Source organism: Penaeus japonicus, unplaced genomic scaffold, assembly GCF_977035675.1.
Source record: "Penaeus japonicus unplaced genomic scaffold, GWHDUDI00000001_assembly GWHDUDI00000031, whole genome shotgun sequence".
NCBI lineage: Eukaryota > Metazoa > Arthropoda > Malacostraca > Decapoda > Penaeidae > Penaeus > Penaeus japonicus.
Window position 1 is genome coordinate 19,965,979 of NW_028234433.1, and position 18,341 is coordinate 19,984,319.

The 18,341-nt window shown below is 39.6% G+C and overlaps 1 protein-coding gene across 11 annotated transcripts in view; it reads left to right on the top strand.

Moving 5' to 3' along the window:
* LOC122250669 (polyamine-transporting ATPase 13A3) overlaps positions 1-18,341 on the top strand; it is a 27,406-nt gene that overhangs the window by 4,622 nt on the left and 4,443 nt on the right. For 10 of the 11 annotated variants that reach the window (XM_086555922.1, XM_086555929.1, XM_086555921.1 and 7 more), the window contains exons 3-21: positions 2,080-2,247; positions 3,715-3,863; positions 4,263-4,410; positions 6,161-6,295; positions 7,845-7,911; positions 8,374-8,525; positions 8,863-8,992; positions 10,474-10,631; positions 11,166-11,351; positions 11,735-11,944; positions 12,443-12,689; positions 13,847-13,950; positions 14,130-14,271; positions 15,009-15,178; positions 15,489-15,670; positions 16,178-16,427; positions 16,591-16,814; positions 17,120-17,286; positions 17,804-17,976. In XM_086555922.1, the coding sequence (XP_086412048.1) occupies positions 2,080-2,247; positions 3,715-3,863; positions 4,263-4,410; positions 6,161-6,295; positions 7,845-7,911; positions 8,374-8,525; positions 8,863-8,992; positions 10,474-10,631; positions 11,166-11,351; positions 11,735-11,944; positions 12,443-12,689; positions 13,847-13,950; positions 14,130-14,271; positions 15,009-15,178; positions 15,489-15,670; positions 16,178-16,427; positions 16,591-16,814; positions 17,120-17,286; positions 17,804-17,976 (3,162 nt within the window). Of the gene's footprint in view, positions 1-2,079; positions 2,248-3,714; positions 3,864-4,262; positions 4,411-5,046; positions 5,182-6,160; positions 6,296-7,844; positions 7,912-8,373; positions 8,526-8,862; positions 8,993-10,473; positions 10,632-11,165; positions 11,352-11,734; positions 11,945-12,442; positions 12,690-13,846; positions 13,951-14,129; positions 14,272-15,008; positions 15,179-15,488; positions 15,671-16,177; positions 16,428-16,590; positions 16,815-17,119; positions 17,287-17,803; positions 17,977-18,341 lie in introns of all 11 variants that reach the window. The other variant, XM_086555924.1, reaches the window with a different exon arrangement.

Below are 18,341 nucleotides of genomic sequence, written 5' to 3' on the forward strand. Positions count from 1 at the left end.
TATCATTTTCATTATCATTATTATCAATATTATCATTATCGTAATTATTTTGCTAATATCATCATCGTTATAATCATCACTATCATCATCACCTGTAATCATTATCATTGTTTGTATATCATCGTTACCCTTATTATTACTGACCTTACTTTTATCATAACCACTGATATCATTATGATCATCATCCTTTATTCTTATCGTCATTATTATTATCAGTATCATCATATTTGTGATTTTAATGATTGTGACAATGATCACAATACTCATGATGTTGAAAGTGATAACAATAATGATTATTATTTCTATCATTGGTATTATCATTATTATTATCATTACTATTCTTATTCTTCTTATTTTTTGTTACTAGTATCATTACTATTTTTGCTATTAATATTTCTTATTTATTGCTATGATTATCAGTATTGTTGTTTTTTGCTATTATTATTATTATCATTATTAGTATTGGTATAATTTTTCCTATTATTACCATTATTCTCATTCTCATTATCATTGTTATTATCATTATCATTATTATTGTCGTTGTTATTATTGTTATCATTATCATAATCATTATTATCCTTTTTATTATTGATTTTATTGTCATCACCGTCACTATTCTATTGCTGTTGCTATTATTATCATTATCATCATTATTACTATTATCGGTGTTTTTATTATTATTATTTTTATTATTATTATTATCATTATTATCATCATTGTTATATTTTTTATTATTATTATCATTATTGTTGCTGCTTTCTAGTTAGCATTATTATCATCATCATTGTTATTGATACAAAAAAATAATTATAATTATAATTAATATGAATATTTTCATTATCATTATTATAATAATTGTTATTATCATTATTATTATCATTACTATGTTTTTATTAACATAATCATTAATATTGCTGTCAGTATTACTGTCATTATTGTTATCATTATCATCATTATTATTAACATCATTATGATTATGATTATCGTTCCATGCGTTATAATTTTTAAAGTTGTTTTCTGTTAACATTATTGCTATTATGAATATTACAATGCTAATCACTATTATCATTATCATCATTTTTATTATGAATATCAATAACATCACTATCATTATTATTGTTATTGTTCTTTTTATGATCATCGTTATTATTACTATTATTATCATCATTATTATCAACATTACTATTATTATCATTATTATATCGCTATTTGGATTAAAGCTATTATCACCACTGCTATTATCATTATTAATGTTATTATTCTTAATATATTTACCATTATTACAATTAGTATTATAATAATAGTAAGGAAATGGATAATGATAATGATAATAACAATGCTAATAGTTATGATAATAAGGATAATGTTAACAATAGTAAGGATACTAATGATAATCATTATTATCACTGGTATCCTTGGTAATGTTAATATTATCCTTATTATCAAAACTATTATCATTGTCATTATTATCATTATCATTATAATGATGATAACGATAATCATCGTTTTATCCTTATAATTATTATCATTATTGTCTATTATTGTAATTGTTATCAATATTATTATTGTTATTATCCTTATCAATTACCATTATCATTATTATTATTAATACTATATCATTGTTATCCTTATCATTATTATTCTGAACATTGTCATAATCATTATCATTGCTATCATTGTTATCTTTATCATCATAATCATTATTGATATCATAGTTATGTTATTATCATCATTACCATTAATGTCATCATAAACATCGTTATAATGATTATAATGATCATAATAAAATTTTTGTTATCATTATCATAATCATTGTTGTTGTTTATTTTTTATCATATTTCTATATTTTACCATTTTTATTACTATCATTATTAACAGTATGATAATCATTATTGGTGATATTAATTATTATTATAAATAGTATCATCATTATTACAATATTATCATTATCATTATTACTATTCTCATTTTCACCATCTTCATTATTATTAATATTATAATTCCTTCTCTCTCTCTCTCTCTCCCTCTTTCGATACTCCATAAAAGAGTAACAACCAGATAATGACCAATACCTTTCAGCAAATCATAGGATGGCAGCTAGACGTGCGGAAGCTGCTGCTGACTGCCTTGCTGACTGTGCTGACAGGAGGGCTGTTGCTGATCCTGATAACATGGCGTCCCTCCATCAAGCTGTGGATGACTCACAGGAGGTGCGATGACAGCGAGGCAAAGCGGCTGCTTGTAAAGGTAAGGAAATAGGGAGATGGAGAAGGAAGGAAGGGGAGGGAATAGGGAGATGGAGGGGGAAGGAAGGGGATGGAATAGGGAGATGGAGAGGGAAGGAAGGAGAGGGAATAGGGTGATGGAGAGGGAATAGTGAGATGGAGTGGGAAAGAAGGGGAGGGAATAGGGAGATGGAGAGGGAAAGAAGGGGAGGGAATAGGGAGATGGAGAAGAAAGGAAGGAGAGGGAATAGGGAGATGGAGAGGGAAAGAAGGGGAGGGAATAGGGAGATGGAGAGGGAAGGAAGGAGAGGGAATAGGGTGATGGAGAGGGAATAGTGAGATGGAGTGGGAAAGAAGGGGAGGGAATAGGGAGATGGAGAGGGAAGGAAGGAGAGGGAATAGGGAGATGGAGAGGGAAGGAAGGAGAGGGAATAGGGAGATGGAGAGGGAAGGAAGGAGAGGGAATAGGGAGATGGAGAGGGAAGGAAAGAGAGGGAAAAGGAGATGGAGAGGGAATAGGGAGATGGAGAGGGAAGGAAGGAGAGGGAAGGAAGGAGAGGGAATAGGGAGATGGAGAGGGAAGGAAGGAGAGGGAATAGGGAGATGGAGAGGGAAGGAAGGAGAGGGAATAGGGAGATGGAGTGGGAAGGAAGGAGAGGGAATAGGGAGATGGAGAGGGAAGGAAGGAGAGGGAATAGGGAGATGGAGAGGGAAGGAAGGAGAGGGAATAGGGAGATGGAGAGGGAAGGAAGGAGAGGGAATAGGGAGATGGAGAGGGAAGGAAGGAGAGGGAATAGGGAGATGGAGAGGGAAGGAAGGAGAGGGAATAGGGAGATGGAGAGGGAAGGAAGGAGAGGGAATAGGGAGATGGAGAGGGAAGGAAGGAGAGGGAATAGGGAGATGGAGAGGGAAGGAAGGAGAGGGAATAGGGAGATGGAGGGGGAAGGAAGGAGAGGGAAGGAAGGAGAGGGAATAGGGAGATGGAGAGGGAAGGAAGGAGAGGGAATAGGGAGATGGAGAGGGAAGGAAGGAGAGAAGGAGAGGAGAGAGGAGAGAGAGGAGAAGAGGAGAGAGGAGAAGGAGAGAGAGAGGAGGAGAATGGAGAGGAGAGGAGAGAGAAGAGAGAGAGAGATGAGAGAGAGATGAGAGAGAGGGAAGAGAGATAGAGGGGAGGTGGAGGGTGTGTGGTGTGAGAGAGAGAGAGAGAGAGAGAGAGAGAGAGAGAGAGAGAGAGAGAGAGAGAGAGAGAGAGAGAAAGAGAGAGAGAGAGAGAGAGAGAGAGAGAGAGAGATAGAGAGAGAGATAGATAGAGAGAGATAGAATGAGAGAAAGAGAAAGAGATAGAGAGAGAGGGAGAGAGATAGAGAGAGAGAAAGTGAGGGACAGAGACAAAGATAGAGAGAGAAGCAGAGAGAGAGAGAACGGCAAAGGTGAACGAGGCTACCCCCTCTGGCGCTGACCAGAAATAATGCTTTCTGACCTCCTGCAGGATATATACGACCAACTGTGGGAGGAAGAGGTGGTCCGGGAGGAGGTACAGGTCGATGGCCAAAAGGGCACTCACTCCCGCGTGTATTTCATTAACAAGAAGATCAAGTACGTGTGGGACGAGGCGACGTGCACCTTCGTCAGGCTGAGGTAAGATCAGGTTAGGTCACCGATTGCCTTATATAGGTACACATTTTTCGATTTTTGTTTTTCAGAAGTATAATTTTATTTGTCTTTTTAGGATGAAGAGTAGTAGCCTAGTTCTTCTTGATAGTCCACTTGTCAACGGAGAAATTAAAGTTAACTTATCCTAATCCAGAATTCCGGCTTGCCCTCCATTCTGGTTAAAATCCATTAGAGAGAGGAATAAAGGGAATAATAAGTAAACAATAACAATGATAACAAAACAATAAAGTAAATAAGTAAATACGAATCCCCTCGTTTTTTTTCCCAAACAAGCAGTCCCGCCAAACAACCGACCTTCGTTCCCTTTCTTATTTGTATGGACAATGAAGGAAATAAACTCAAATTTTTCCTCCTCCACGACAGGCCCCTGGAGCACGGAACAACCTTCAACACCTTCCACAGGCAGTCGAGCGGCCTCAGCGAACCCACAGCGAAGGCCAAGAAAACGCTCTTCGGCGAGAACTTCATGAAGATCGAGATTCTCTCTATCTGGCAACTGATCGTCCAACAGGCCAGTGTTTGGTGGAGTTTGTTGTATTTCGTGCCGATATTATCATAGGTTTATGAATAGTTAAATAAACACACACATACGTATGTATATCATATATTGATGCATACATACATATACATACATACATACACACACACACACACACACACACACACACACACACACATATATATATATATATATATGTATATATATATGTATATATATAATATATATTATATATATATGTATATATATAATATGTATATTATATATATATATATATATATATATATGTATATATATATATATATATATATATATATATGTATATATATATGTGTGTGTGTGTTTGCGTTTGTGAGTGTAATTAAAATAGGAAAATCCTTCGCATATTTTTTATAATCCATATAAAACTTTGTTTTCGTGTTAACCAATCAGTGCCGCAGACAAATGGTCAGATCGTACATGTATGAAAAGAGAGAGAGAGAGAGAGAGAGAGAGAGAGAGAGAGAGAGAGAGAGAGAGAGAGAGAGAGAGAGAGAGAGAGAGAGAGAGAGAGAGAGAGAGAGAGAGAGAAAGGAAAGAGAGAGAGACTGACAGACTGACTTCGGCAACGATACAAATTGTTTAGTCAATAGATAACGCTTCCTACAGGCTTATAATCCGTTCTACATCTTCCAAGCATACACCGTCATCCTATGGTGTATGCAAGCCTACTACCTGTTTGCTGTTTGCATTGCCGTCCTCTCTGTAGTCACCATAACCATCATGGTTTGGGAGACCCGCCGGGTAGGTCCTCGAAAAGCATGACCTCAGAAGTGCACGTTTGCCTTTGTAGCCCCAGGAACTTGCTCGGGTCTCATCTCTTGGCTTGTTTCGGCCGCATGTCTTGCAGATTTCTTGCATTCAGTTGCTCGGATGCTGTCTGATAAACTTCTTTTATTTTATCTAATTGTTTATTCATTTATCCGTTTTGTTTAACTAAGTTTGATTTGATTTTTGAAACATTTGCTTTCATGTCAAGTACTTCTCAAGAATACGTCCAACCAATGTCAAGCAAGAAATCCAGATAGAATATGCTCGCCAAAATATGCCTGTAGTTACTTGCTGGTGGTTGTAGTAGCACAGCAGTGAGTGTGTGTGTGTGCATGCATGTGGGTCTTTATTGGCATGGCCCGTGGTTAGTTTGAGAGCCATTCCACTGGTCGACAGATTTATTCCTTTTGTCTTCTTTGATGTAGACGCAAGTTGAAAAAAAAAAATACAGAAAAAAAAACAAAACAAAACAAATAAGTAATGTTAGTACTTTCATTGCTGCCAATATTTTTATTTGTGCTTATTTTCCTAGTATTTCTGTTATTGGTGGTAAATACAACGACAACGATGATAATGTAAATAATAATAATGATAGTGATAATAACAATAATACTAATAAGGATAATAACATGATAATGATGATAAACAACGAGAGCACTAATAACACCAACAATGCACACTCCTTAATAAGGAAGAAAGGCGAAAAAAGGAATACCTTTAACCCTGCATACCAATAAAAAGTAACATCAACCACACAGACCGATAAAAGAAAATTTAACCCCGCGGCCCAGTCAAGAAAACTTTAACCCTGCAGTCCAGTCAAAAGAAATACTTTAACCCCTCTGGCCAATAGAACAAAAACTTTAACCCCGCAGGCTAATAAACAAAAATAACCCACCGCTCTATGTACTGCACCTCTCAAAAATAACATGTAACATTGTACACTTTGCAGACATACATTCCGCTCTACATGTTCCAAGTGTTCGGTGTAATGATATGGTGTTTACAAGGCTATTATAAGAAAGGTCTGGGTCTCCTGTCTCTGGCCTTGCTGTCATTTGCATACTTGCTGTACAAACGAATCCAGGTAATTGGCGATTCTTAGTTTTTTGTAGCTTTGCTTTTGGGGTTGATTTTTTTCTTTTTTTTTAGTTTTGAGTTGAAGTTATGAGGGCTTGTCACGATGTTTGAGTTTGTTGATTGATCATTCGATTTCCTGTTTGTTATGGCTTGTTATTATATTCTTAGAGTTATTATCATCATCATCGCCATCGTTATCGTCACCGTCACCGTCATCGTCATCGTCATCGTCATTGTCACCGTCACTGTCACCGTCACCGTCATCGTCATTGTCACCGTCACCGTCATTGTCACCGTCACCGTCATTGTCACTGTCACCGTCACCGTCATCGTCACTGTCACCGTCATTGTCACCGTCACCGTCATTGTCACTGTCACCGTCATTGTCACTGTCATTGTCACCGTCATTGTCAGTCATCCTAGTCATTATTATTTTCATGATCATTTTCATTAGGCCATCATCCTTATCTTTATCATCAGGATCATAATTATAGTATTTATACAATGTCCTTACTTGTTGATCAATATTTCTTGCTTAAACATGATTACTTCTTTTAAACGCTTGTGGTGTACGTTATTAGCACATATCACTTTTTTATACGTGGTATTACGCTTTTCCTTTTTATTAACCTCGAAGATGATAAATTCATGATGTTTTGGCAAAGATTCTTACATTTTAGACAGGGACGTGTACAGGGGGGGGGGGTTGAGTCAGATTGGGAGGGAAAGGGAGAGGGAGACGGGGAGGGGAAGGGGGAGAAGGAGGAGGGGGAGGTGGAGGAGAATGAGGAGGAGAATGAGAGTGCCCTTTTATTCTGCGTAAGAAAAATGCCCAATTAATCCATGGAGTGCTCTTTCTCTTAGAAAAGATTGTACACGTCACTTTTTTTGTGCAATGTCCTTTGTTTGAATTTTTTTTTAAGTGCAATGTCCTTTACTTTCTTTATTAAAGGGATAGCATCGTGGGATTAATTCCTTATTTTAAAACTTTTTGTAATGATTATGGTGAGATTCTTCTTTTTTCCTATGTTATGCTGTGGGCTGGATAGAGTGTATATGAATGTCTATCTATCTATCTATATCTGTCTGTCTGTCTATCTACCTATATGTACATATACATACATACATACATACATACATACATATATATATAAATATATATATATATATATATATATATATATATATATATATATACATATATATATATATATATATATATATATATATATATATTTATTTATTCATATATATATTTATATATATATTATATATATGTATGTATATATTTGCATGTATATAGATACATATGTGTTTGAGGTTTGATTAATGCATGTGTATAATTAAGCAAAAAACATGTATGTTAAGAATTCGATTAGTGATAATGACATAAACAATTCACCTCGAATAAATTGAAGCTACAGATACATATGACTGTATATTTTTTCTTAAAACTCTAATATATATATATATATATATATATATATATATATATATATATATATATATATATATATACACATATATACATATATTTCCTTATCTGTGATTTACAGCAAAGCCGCGCCCTGAGAAAGACGGTGACATCCCAGTCGCAAGTTACCGTGTTGAGGGATGATCGGAGTGAGTATCCCGAAGAGTTTATCCTGACTTTTCCATCTTTATATTAGTATTTCGACCAAGGGAGTTCAAAGACTTAGTTTCTAATTACCTTGTCTCGGCTAGGTTGCTAGAAGATACTGACTGTCACGATGGTAATGGTAACTGTCATGATGGTGATGTGTTAATGTTCCGGTAATGATTATGGCGTTGAAGATGTTGCTGATGATGAGTACACATGAATAAAGATAATACCCAAATACATAAATAATAAAAATAGATAAAATAAAATAAATGAATAAAAATAATACCAAATACTACTACAGCCACACATTGCTGCCATCACTAATGCAACTACCGCTATAACTAGTGATGATGAGGAAGAAGGGAAGAAGAGTTAAGAGATAGAGGTAGAGATAGAGACCGAACCCTCCAAGTGTAAAAACAATCAATTAAAGCAAAACCTCCATCCATTTTCAACCACAGAGATGAGGCTGTCTTCCCGGGAGCTCGTACCTGGTGACGTCATGCTGATCTCCGACGGACTGGGTCGTATGGAGGTGGACGCGGTCGTACTCCAAGGCAGCGTGGTCGTCAACGAGGCTATGCTGACGGGGGAATCTGTGCCCATTACCAAGGTGAGTGGATGGCGATGATGGTGATGGATATGATGGTGTTGGTGATGATTGTGTTGGTGATGATTGTGTTGGTAATGATGGTGATGATGGTATTGGTGATAATGGTGATGGGGCAGGGGGAGGAGGAGGAGGGGAGGGGGAGGAGGAGGGGAGGGGGAGCGGGAGGGGGAGAGGGAGAGAGAGGGGTGAGAAAGAGAAAGACAGAGAGAGAGAAAGATAGAGAAAGAGAAAGAGAAAAAGAAAGAGAAAGAGAAAAAGAAAGAGAAAGAGGGAGAGAAAGAGAAAGAAAGAGAGAGAAAGACAAAGAGATTCCATTATAGTAACCAAACTCCTCCAGATTGCGATACCCAAGGAAGACGATACAATGTTTAGTGAGGAGGAACACAAGCGCCATTTTCTCTACAGCGGGACCGAGGTGTTGCAAGTGCGAGGCGGCAAGGAACTTCCGGTATTGGTGATTAACACAGGTGAGTCACAGGATCGTTCCGGTTGTAATGATTCACACAGGTGAGTCACAAGATCATTCCGGTTGTAACGATTAACACAGGTGAGTCACAAGATAATTCAGGTTGTAATGATTCACACAGGTGAGTCACAAGATCATTCCGGTTGTAAGGATTAACACAGGTGAGTCACAAGATTATTCAGGTTGTGATGATTAACACAGGTGAGTCACAGGATCGTTCCGGTTGTAATGATTCACACAGGTGAGTCACAAGATCATTCCGGTTGTAATGATTAACACAGGTGAGTCACAGGATCGTTCCGGTTGTAATGATTCACACAGGTGAGTCACAAGATCATTCCGGTTGTAATGATTAACACAGGTGAGTCACAGGATCATTCCGGTTGCAATTATTAACACAGGTGAGTCACAAGATCATACCGGTTGCAATGATTAACACAGGTGAGTCACAAGATCATTCCGGTTGCAGTGATTAGCACAGTTGAGTCACAGGATCATTCCGGTTGTAATGATTAACACAGGTGAGTCACAGGATCATTCCGGTTGCAATGATTAACACAGGTGAGTCACAAGATCATTCCGGTTGTGATGATTAACACAGGTGAGTCACAGGATCATTCCGGTTGCAATGATTAACACAGGTGAGTCACAAGATCATTCCGGTTGTAATGATTAACACAGGTGAGTCACAAGATCATTCCGGTTGTCATGATTAACACAGGTGAGTCACAAGATCATTCCGGTTGTAATGGTTAACACAGGTGAGTCACAAGATCATTCCGGCTGTAACGATTAACACAGGTGAGTCACAAGATCATTCCGGTTGTAATGGTTAACACAGGTGAGTCACAAGATCATTCCGGCTGTAACGATTAACACAGGTGAGTCACAAGATGATTCCGGTTGTAATGATTAACACAGGTGAGTCACAGGATCATTCCGGTTGTAATGGTTAACACAGGTGAGTCACAAGATCATTCCGGTTGCCAGGATTAACACAAGTGAGTCACAAGATCATTCCGGTTGTAATGGTTAACACAGGTGAGTCACAAGATCATTCCGGTTGTGATGATTAACACAGGTGATTCACACGATATATCTTAGATATGATAACTAATAATGAGATTAACATTAACAATGATGATGATACTAATAATAATGGTAATGATGATAATATTGATAATGATAATGGTCATAATATTAATAATGATTATGATAAAGGCAATAACGATAATAATAATAGAAAAGATAATGATGAAGATACTAATGATAATGATGAAGATATTAATGATAATGATGGTAATAGTAATAATGATAATAATAAAAATAATAAGGATAATAATGCTAAATGCTAAAGATAACAATAATGATCATAATGATAATAGTAACAATGATTAAAATAAAAATAATGACCGTGATAATAATGATAATGATAATAATGATAATGATGATAATACTAACAATAACAAAAAACAAAAACAGGGTTCTACACGGCGCGCGGGGAGCTGGTCAGGTCCATCCTGTTCCCGAAGCCCATCGAGCACCACTTCTATGGCGACTTCCTCAAATTGCTCGGGGTGTTCCTGCTGATCGGTCTCGGCGCCATGGTGTGGAGCTTGTTTCAGTGGGCCAAGATCAGGGTGAGGGAATCTTCACGTATATACATGAACACGCACGCACACGCACACGCACACGCACACGCGCACGCACACGCACACTCACACACATACACAAACACACACACACACACACACACACGCGCGCGCGCGCGCGCGAGCTACTAAAGCATGGTAAAATAGTGTATTCAACAGATAGACAGAGAGAGAGAGAGAGAGAGAGAGAGAGAGAGAGAGAGAGAGAGAGAGAGAGAGAGAGAGAGAGAGAGAGAGAGAGAGAGAGAGAGAGAGAGAGAGAGAGAGAGAGGACTTAGAGACAGACAGGGGAGAGAAAGAGAGAGAGAAAGAGAGAGAGAGAAAGAGGGAGAGAAAGAGAAAGAGAAAGAGAAAGAGAAAGAGAAAGAGAAAGAGAAAGAGAAAGAGAAAGAGAAAGAGAAAGAGAAAGAGAAAAAGAGAAAGAGAAAAGTAGAGAGAACCAGAGACAGAGAGAAAGAGAAAGAGTTTGAAAAGTAAACAGAAACAAAACCAGAACCTCCCAAATTATCTCCCCCGACGAAGGCTGCCTGGGACGTAGTGTTCCTGTCGCTGGACCTCGTGACCTTCGTGGTGCCTTCCGTCCTGCCTGCGACCATCACCGCCATCAACGCCTGCACGCAACAGAGGCTCAAGAGGAAGGACGTCTACTGCCTCTCGTCGAACTACATCTCGCTCTCGGGCTCCGTCGATACTGTGTGCTTTGATAAGGTTAGGGAGGATGGGTTTCCTTGCGGCCTAGTGGGTTTTATAGGACCTTTGGAGTTTCATAGGGGCTAGGGGGCTAAATAGGGGCGAAGGGGCTTAATAGGGAATTTAATGGGGTTTAATGGGTTTAGTGGGGGTCTCCTGCATGTAGAAGGGGTCTGATGGGTTATCTATTAGGGAAGATTCGGGGGTTTTAAGAGACTTCAAAAGTTTATGGGTGGATGTTCGTCAATAAGAAGAAAGGATTGGAATAATAGTCTCATTGTTTTCATTAGATACACATTTTCATGTTATCACTTATTTAAGTTGCGTCGAGGAGAACTTTGCAAGCAATGAATTCGCCGTTACCATAAAGAAGTAGACTTTAATATAGGCCTATATTGCAGACGGGAACACTGACGGAAGACGACCTTGCTCTTGCCGGCGTTATACCATGCACTGACGGAGACATGGGCTCTCCTATCGAAGACGTGGCACACCTGCAGACCGAGCAGTCGCTGACGAGGGCGCTCGCGACTTGTCACTCCCTCACCTCCATTAACGGGAAACTGGTCGGTTACCCTATTGATACCAAGATCTTCAGCGGCATCGGATGGGTGAGGCAAAAATATGTCGTACATCTTATACAGCGTGTTCATGTAAAAAAATTTTTTTTTCTGATGAATTACCTAGAAATGAAATTTTGAGACAAAAATTGTATTTAATACTTTCAAGTCACTATTTGGTAGTTGTTCAAAATTTTAGGGTAGAACCTTCCAAATGAACAGACACTTGTAATGTAATCTTTTCCGTTATCATTCCTTTTAGCGGGTTTTAGTCAGTGAGATACTTTGAATATTAAAAATTGTATTTTTACCAGTAAAAACAAAATAAGCATGTGAATGCTGCCTTTACTGAGAAAAAGAAGTGGAAAAAGTGTTTACATAGATAAAAATAGCTCGTCGCTGTTAGTCCTCACCAATACTTATCTTCAAATTTGTTTTCAATTTTACGAGTAAATCCACAAATCCACAAATACATCACGAAGCATCATTCTTTCATACGTCTGTTTTCCTGCCCAAGGCTAACCTGATCCCTCCACCCTCGCCTATCAGAATCTTCTGGAATCCGACCCCGCAGAGAGCCAGGACTATGGCATGGTGACTCTCTTGCGGGTGCAGCCTCCGCCGGGCGCGGATGTGCTGCCGGAGGAGCACGAGGTCGCCGTACTCAAGACCTTCCCCTTCGAGTCCAAGGAGCAGCGCACGACGGTCATTACACGAAGGAGGAACTCTCCCGCCATTGAAGTTTTCATCAAGGGCGCGCCGGAGAAGGTGGCGTCGCTCTGCCACCCCGACACAGGTGCTCTGACTTGCGGACGCATACGCACACGCATATATATATATATATATATATATATATATATATATATATATATATATATATATATATATATATATATACATATATAAATATATATGAAATGTACATATATCATGCATATATATCAGACCTTCAAAAACGATTGCAATTTATATACCTCAACCCTCAAAGTTTCTCATCTCCCTTTTGTAACAAGCTGATTAGCAGATAAACCCAATATACACAAAACATGCTTATTAGAGGATGAAACTATAGCTTCGAAATTCACCTGGATTTCATCTTCAGGTCTGAGGAGAAAGGATAGAAACAGGTATATAAGGTTGAAAAAAGTGAAGCAATACGGTACAAGCAGGGCAGGCTAGGACACGTGAGCGGAAACGAAGCAGGAGCGTGCAAGTGACCAGTATCGAGGCAGGTCAGGTCAGGTCCCCGGGTCTGGCGGTATGTGAGACGAGTGACCGGAGTATGGCAACAGTCTAAGAATACGGGACGCAAGTAAACTCTCGGCAGGAGAAAAGCCACTGTTGAGGTTGAAAATAGGAAGCCTGTTGATGAGGGAGGATTCAGCCAGTCTACGGGCGTAGACATCGGCGGAAGGAAACAGAATGCGGGCAGCTGACCAATCCATGCGGTGGCCCGTTTTCCACTGGTGAACGAAGAGAGCGCTGTTAGTGTGGCCCCTGGATATAGCTTACTTGTGCTGAGAGACAAGCGTCGGTCTCATCGAGGTACTGCTTTTCACAGGAGGAGCAGGGGATGGAATAGGTAGGACAGGTATGGACCAGGTTGCGCCGAGGGTGTTCACCTGGCGAAAACTGCAGGCTCACCTTTCGCGTGGTAGATTTCGAAACTGTAGTCTCATCATCTAATAAATATGTTTTGTGCATAACGGTTTTATCTGTCAATCAGCTTGCTACAGAAGTGCGATGAGAAACTTTAAGGGTTGAGGTATCTAAATTGCAATAGTTTTTGAGGGCTTGAAATAAATATGTTTTATGCATAGTGGCTTTTTCTGCCATTTCATCAACACTGGAGAGCATTTTGCCAGTCAACTAGCTGATTTTGCTTGTTGTGTTTCCACGTCTTTGTATTAACACAGTAGATTTTACCAATCATCAAATTTCGCCACATTGCAGTTCCGGGCATCGTCGAGGCGGCCCTGGAGTGGTACACGAGGCAAGGACTTCGAGTCGTAGCTGTCGCGGGAAAAACTCTTCAGTCAGGACTCGAGTGGGAGAAGGTTTGTTTACATATACATACACGTGGCTCGCTAATAGTGACATTTTGGTATCTATTATTTGAAATAGTTTAATCTTTTTGGGATATAAATAAAGACAGCAAAACTATACAAAAATATAATAGTAATAAACGAAATCAGTAAGCAAAATACACGAAACCAATAGACGAAATGAACTCCAGGTGGATCTAACCCCACGCGAAGTTCTCGAAGAAGGAGCTATGTTCTTGGGCCTGGTGCTCCTGCAGAACAAACTGAAGGTCGAGACGGCTCCTGTTCTGGCTGCTCTCCACCAGGCTGAGATCACCACTGTCATGATCACAGGTAAAGAGCCCAGGGAGTTTGGTGGTACGATGGAGTGAGTCGGTGGTTGCGTTCTCACCACTTGCTTTAGGATTGCGTTGTATAAGAAAGGTATGCATGAGAATTAATAATTTCGATTAACTCTTCATTGGAATTACATAAACTCCATGGCATTGTAAGTATGTATTTTATATCTCATTTTGGTATTATTTCAGATTTTGCCTTGATTTTTCATATTTTTATCATTATTATCATTGATATTATCACAACTATTGTTATTGTTACTGTTAATATTAATATATTAGTATCACTGTTATTATATGAACCAAATTTACCTTTACCATTATAATTATTTAAGACTGAACAATAGTAGTAAAAGATAATCAGATAAATAGCTACAAAATATCATAAAAAAGTTTTCATATAATGATCTTTTGATAAAATGAATTTCATATAACAACGCACTTTTGAATTCAGGCGTATTCCATAATCTAAAAAGTAAACTCACAATCTGCAAGGTCTCCTATGATATAGCTACAAAGCCAAAATCTAAAAAAAATATGCTCACTTAAAATAAGCTCTCTAGGCTCTCCTAAAATAGAAATCCAAACCAAAATTTTGAATGTATGCTCACCTAAAACAAAGATTAAAAGCCAAAATCTCACATCCAAGTACAGAATCACCCAAACCTAAAAATCCCATAGTCACCTACAGTCATCCCAAAACCGATCTCCCTCTTAAACCGGAAACTCCCGTAGGCGACAACCTCCTGACGGCGCTGAGCGTGGCCCGGCAGAGCGGCCTCGTCTCCGCTGGCCGCCAGATGATCGTCGTCAAAGCGCAGTATGCAGCGGCGTCAGCGAAGGCAGCTCAGCACCTCAAGGTCTATTACTTCGATGCTGATTACGACGGTGGATTGCGCAATCAGGTTGGTCCTTAGGGGGAGACAGGAAGGAAGGGGCGAAGGTGAATTTTCCTTCCAGAATCAGATCTAATATTATCTTGATGTTTGCAGTTACAAAGAACCTTTCACTTCATCTTAGATCCGGCCACTGATCTGGCTCACCACCAACATCAAATCAAATCAAACTTACCTCTCAATCTGCCAAAAAACTTTCATTGTAATCCTGATGACAAATCAATAAACACCGGCAAGAACACAACCCCCTCAGCGGGGCTAACAACAACAACAATAACATCAAAAACATATCTCTTCATAACTCAAAGCCATCTTCCAGAGGAGCGTCATATCCGTCCGCAACGACAACTACGCCTTAGCGACCGACGGGGAGACCTTTGACCTCATCTACCGAGGGTTGGACAAGGACCTCTTCCAACGCCTCGTGCACAAGGGCAGGGTCTTCGCCAGGATGAAGCCGGAGCAGAAAATTACGGTGGTTGAGGCTCTACAGGATCAGGGGTGAGGAGTGTGTGTTTCAGGATGCGTGTATGTGTTTGAGTTGTTGTTGTTGTTGTTTGTGTGTGTGTGTGTGTGTGTGTGTGTGTGTGTGTGTGTGTGTGTGTGTGTGTGTGTGTGTGTGTGTGTGTGTGTGTGTGTGTGTGTGTGTGTGTGTGTGTGTGTTTGTGTGTGTGTGGGTCTGAGTTTCACGAATCCTATATTGCAAACAAGGTTGATTTAATACATTTTGGATGTTGATATACAAGTGAATGAAATGATGATCAGGTTAATGACTCGATGAATATATTCATAAAAGGAAAGACAAGAAAACTAATGAATGCAAAAGTGGATGGATAGACATTTGAAAGTGAATAGATGTTATAACTCTCTTCACTTGTGAGAGAAACTTATCAGTACGATCCTGTTGAAGAATTAGTCTAAGTGACTATATTCAAACTACGCAAAACATCACCCAATAACTCGAGAAAATAATCAGTAACCACTTATCCAACCATGCATTTCAACCAGTCACCAAGTTGCGATGTGCGGAGACGGCTGCAACGACTGCGGCGCCCTCAAGGTGGCTCACACGGGCATTTCCCTCTCCTCTGCCGAAGCTTCCGTGGCCGCGCCCTTCACCTCGCGTCGTCAGGATATCACGTGCGTCCCCACCCTCCTCCTCGAAGGCAGAGCCACTCTCGTCTCCATCTTCGCCGCCTTCAAGTACAACGTCGCGTCGATGTTCGGTGCGCTCATCTGCGTCGTCTTCCACTTCTCGGTGAGGATGTGCTTTCGTGTGGCTCTTTGGTGTGCAGCGATGAACGCGAAGTCATGGACGGAATATATGATATATATGTCGAAACAGCATGCCTTTCTCTCTCTCTCTCTCCTTTCTGGTACCAAATCGACGAAGTTTCATTCCCTGTTTGTCTAACCAACAGATCTTCACGGAGCCCTCAGATGAACAATACGTGACCATGGACCTCGTGTTGGCCACAATCCCGGTGCTGGTGATGGGGTACACGGGCCCCACCGACCGCCTTGTGCCTCGACCCCCGACCAGGCGCATTCTCACCTTTCTTCCCGCGGCTTCGATCTTCTCCTTCCTCATCTTCCAGACGCTTGTTTACTGGCTGATGCTGTTCTATCTCCGCGTGCAACCCTGGTTTGTTTTGTGTTATGTTGAAAGTATTGAAAACAGCAATTTATAGATATTGTTGTATCGTTTATTGTTATACGGTTATTCAGTTCATACGTTTGTTCCGTTGGAGCACAGTGAGAGTTTATGAACCAAAAGTAATACCATGTACGAGAAAATTTATAGAGTTGATCATTTTATCGTTAGTTAGCATGCCTTACTCCTTTTATAGTTTTGTGAAAGTATACGAACATAAAACAATACGACATAGGGAAAAGGATATATTTTTAATTGTTTCACCGTCGGTTATCATATTACTCGTTCTTTTCTAGGTTTGTCCCGTTCGAGTTCGACCCATCCGAGCAAGGAGCGTTCGAGAATCCGCCGAAACCCAGCTTTGAAAACACGGAACTCATCATCATCAATTACTATACATATGTCATCTGTGCTTTAGTATTCTCACATGGAGCGCCGTATCGGAAGCCCATCTATACTAACTGTAGGTTCTGCTATACCTTTTGCATGCCTCGTTAATTTTAATGAATTCGTTTGTTCGAAACCGGTTCATCAGGTGATTAAAATCCCTAATTTGTGAACTCTAAATTGATGACTTCTTTTAAACTCATAATCTCGTAAATTTATATGTTTAATTTCTGTGATTGATTTTTTGGTGCATTTTTTTCCGAGAGGGATATATATACATACACACATACATACATACATACATGCATATATATATATATATATATATATATATATATATATATATATTTATATATATATATATAAATGTAGGTATATATATTCTTTATTATATATATAGATAAATATATATAAATATATATATAAATAAATATACATATATATATATATATATATATATAAATATGTATTATATATATATATATATATATATATATATATATATATATATATATATATATATATATATACAGAAAAGGCACAAAATACTTGGTTTAAAAGTCCCCTCTAGATATCCCTCCGTCTTCCATCAGACATCTTGACCGCCTACCTGCTAGCCTCGACCGTGCTGTGCATCTTCATCAACTTCTACAAGGGAGAATGGATGATTGATTTGCTCAATTTCAAGGCCATTCCTTCCGCCAGCTTCTCTGCCATGATCTTCCTTGTCGCCATTATCTATGGGGGCTTGACTTTCCTCTGGGAGGTGAGTTAGGGCATTCGTGGAGGGGGAGGGGGATGGGGGAAGGGTGAAGGGTGAAGGGGAGTGGGGGGAAGGGGAGGGGGGGGAAGGGGAGGGGGAGGGGAGGGGAAGGGAAGGGAGGGGAGGGAGAGGGGAAGAGGGGGAAGAGGTTGAGGAGTTGGAGGGGGAGGGGGATGGGAGAGATGGGGAAGAGGTTGATGAGGAGGTAGAGGGGGAGGGGGAGGGGGAGGGAGAGGGAGAGTGAGAGTGAGAGAGAGAGAGAGAGTGAGAGTGAGAGTGAGAGAGAGAGAGAGAGAGAGAGAGAGAGTGAGAGTGAGAGTGAGAGTGAGAGTGAGAGTGAGAGTGAGAGTGAGAGTGGGCGTGGGATA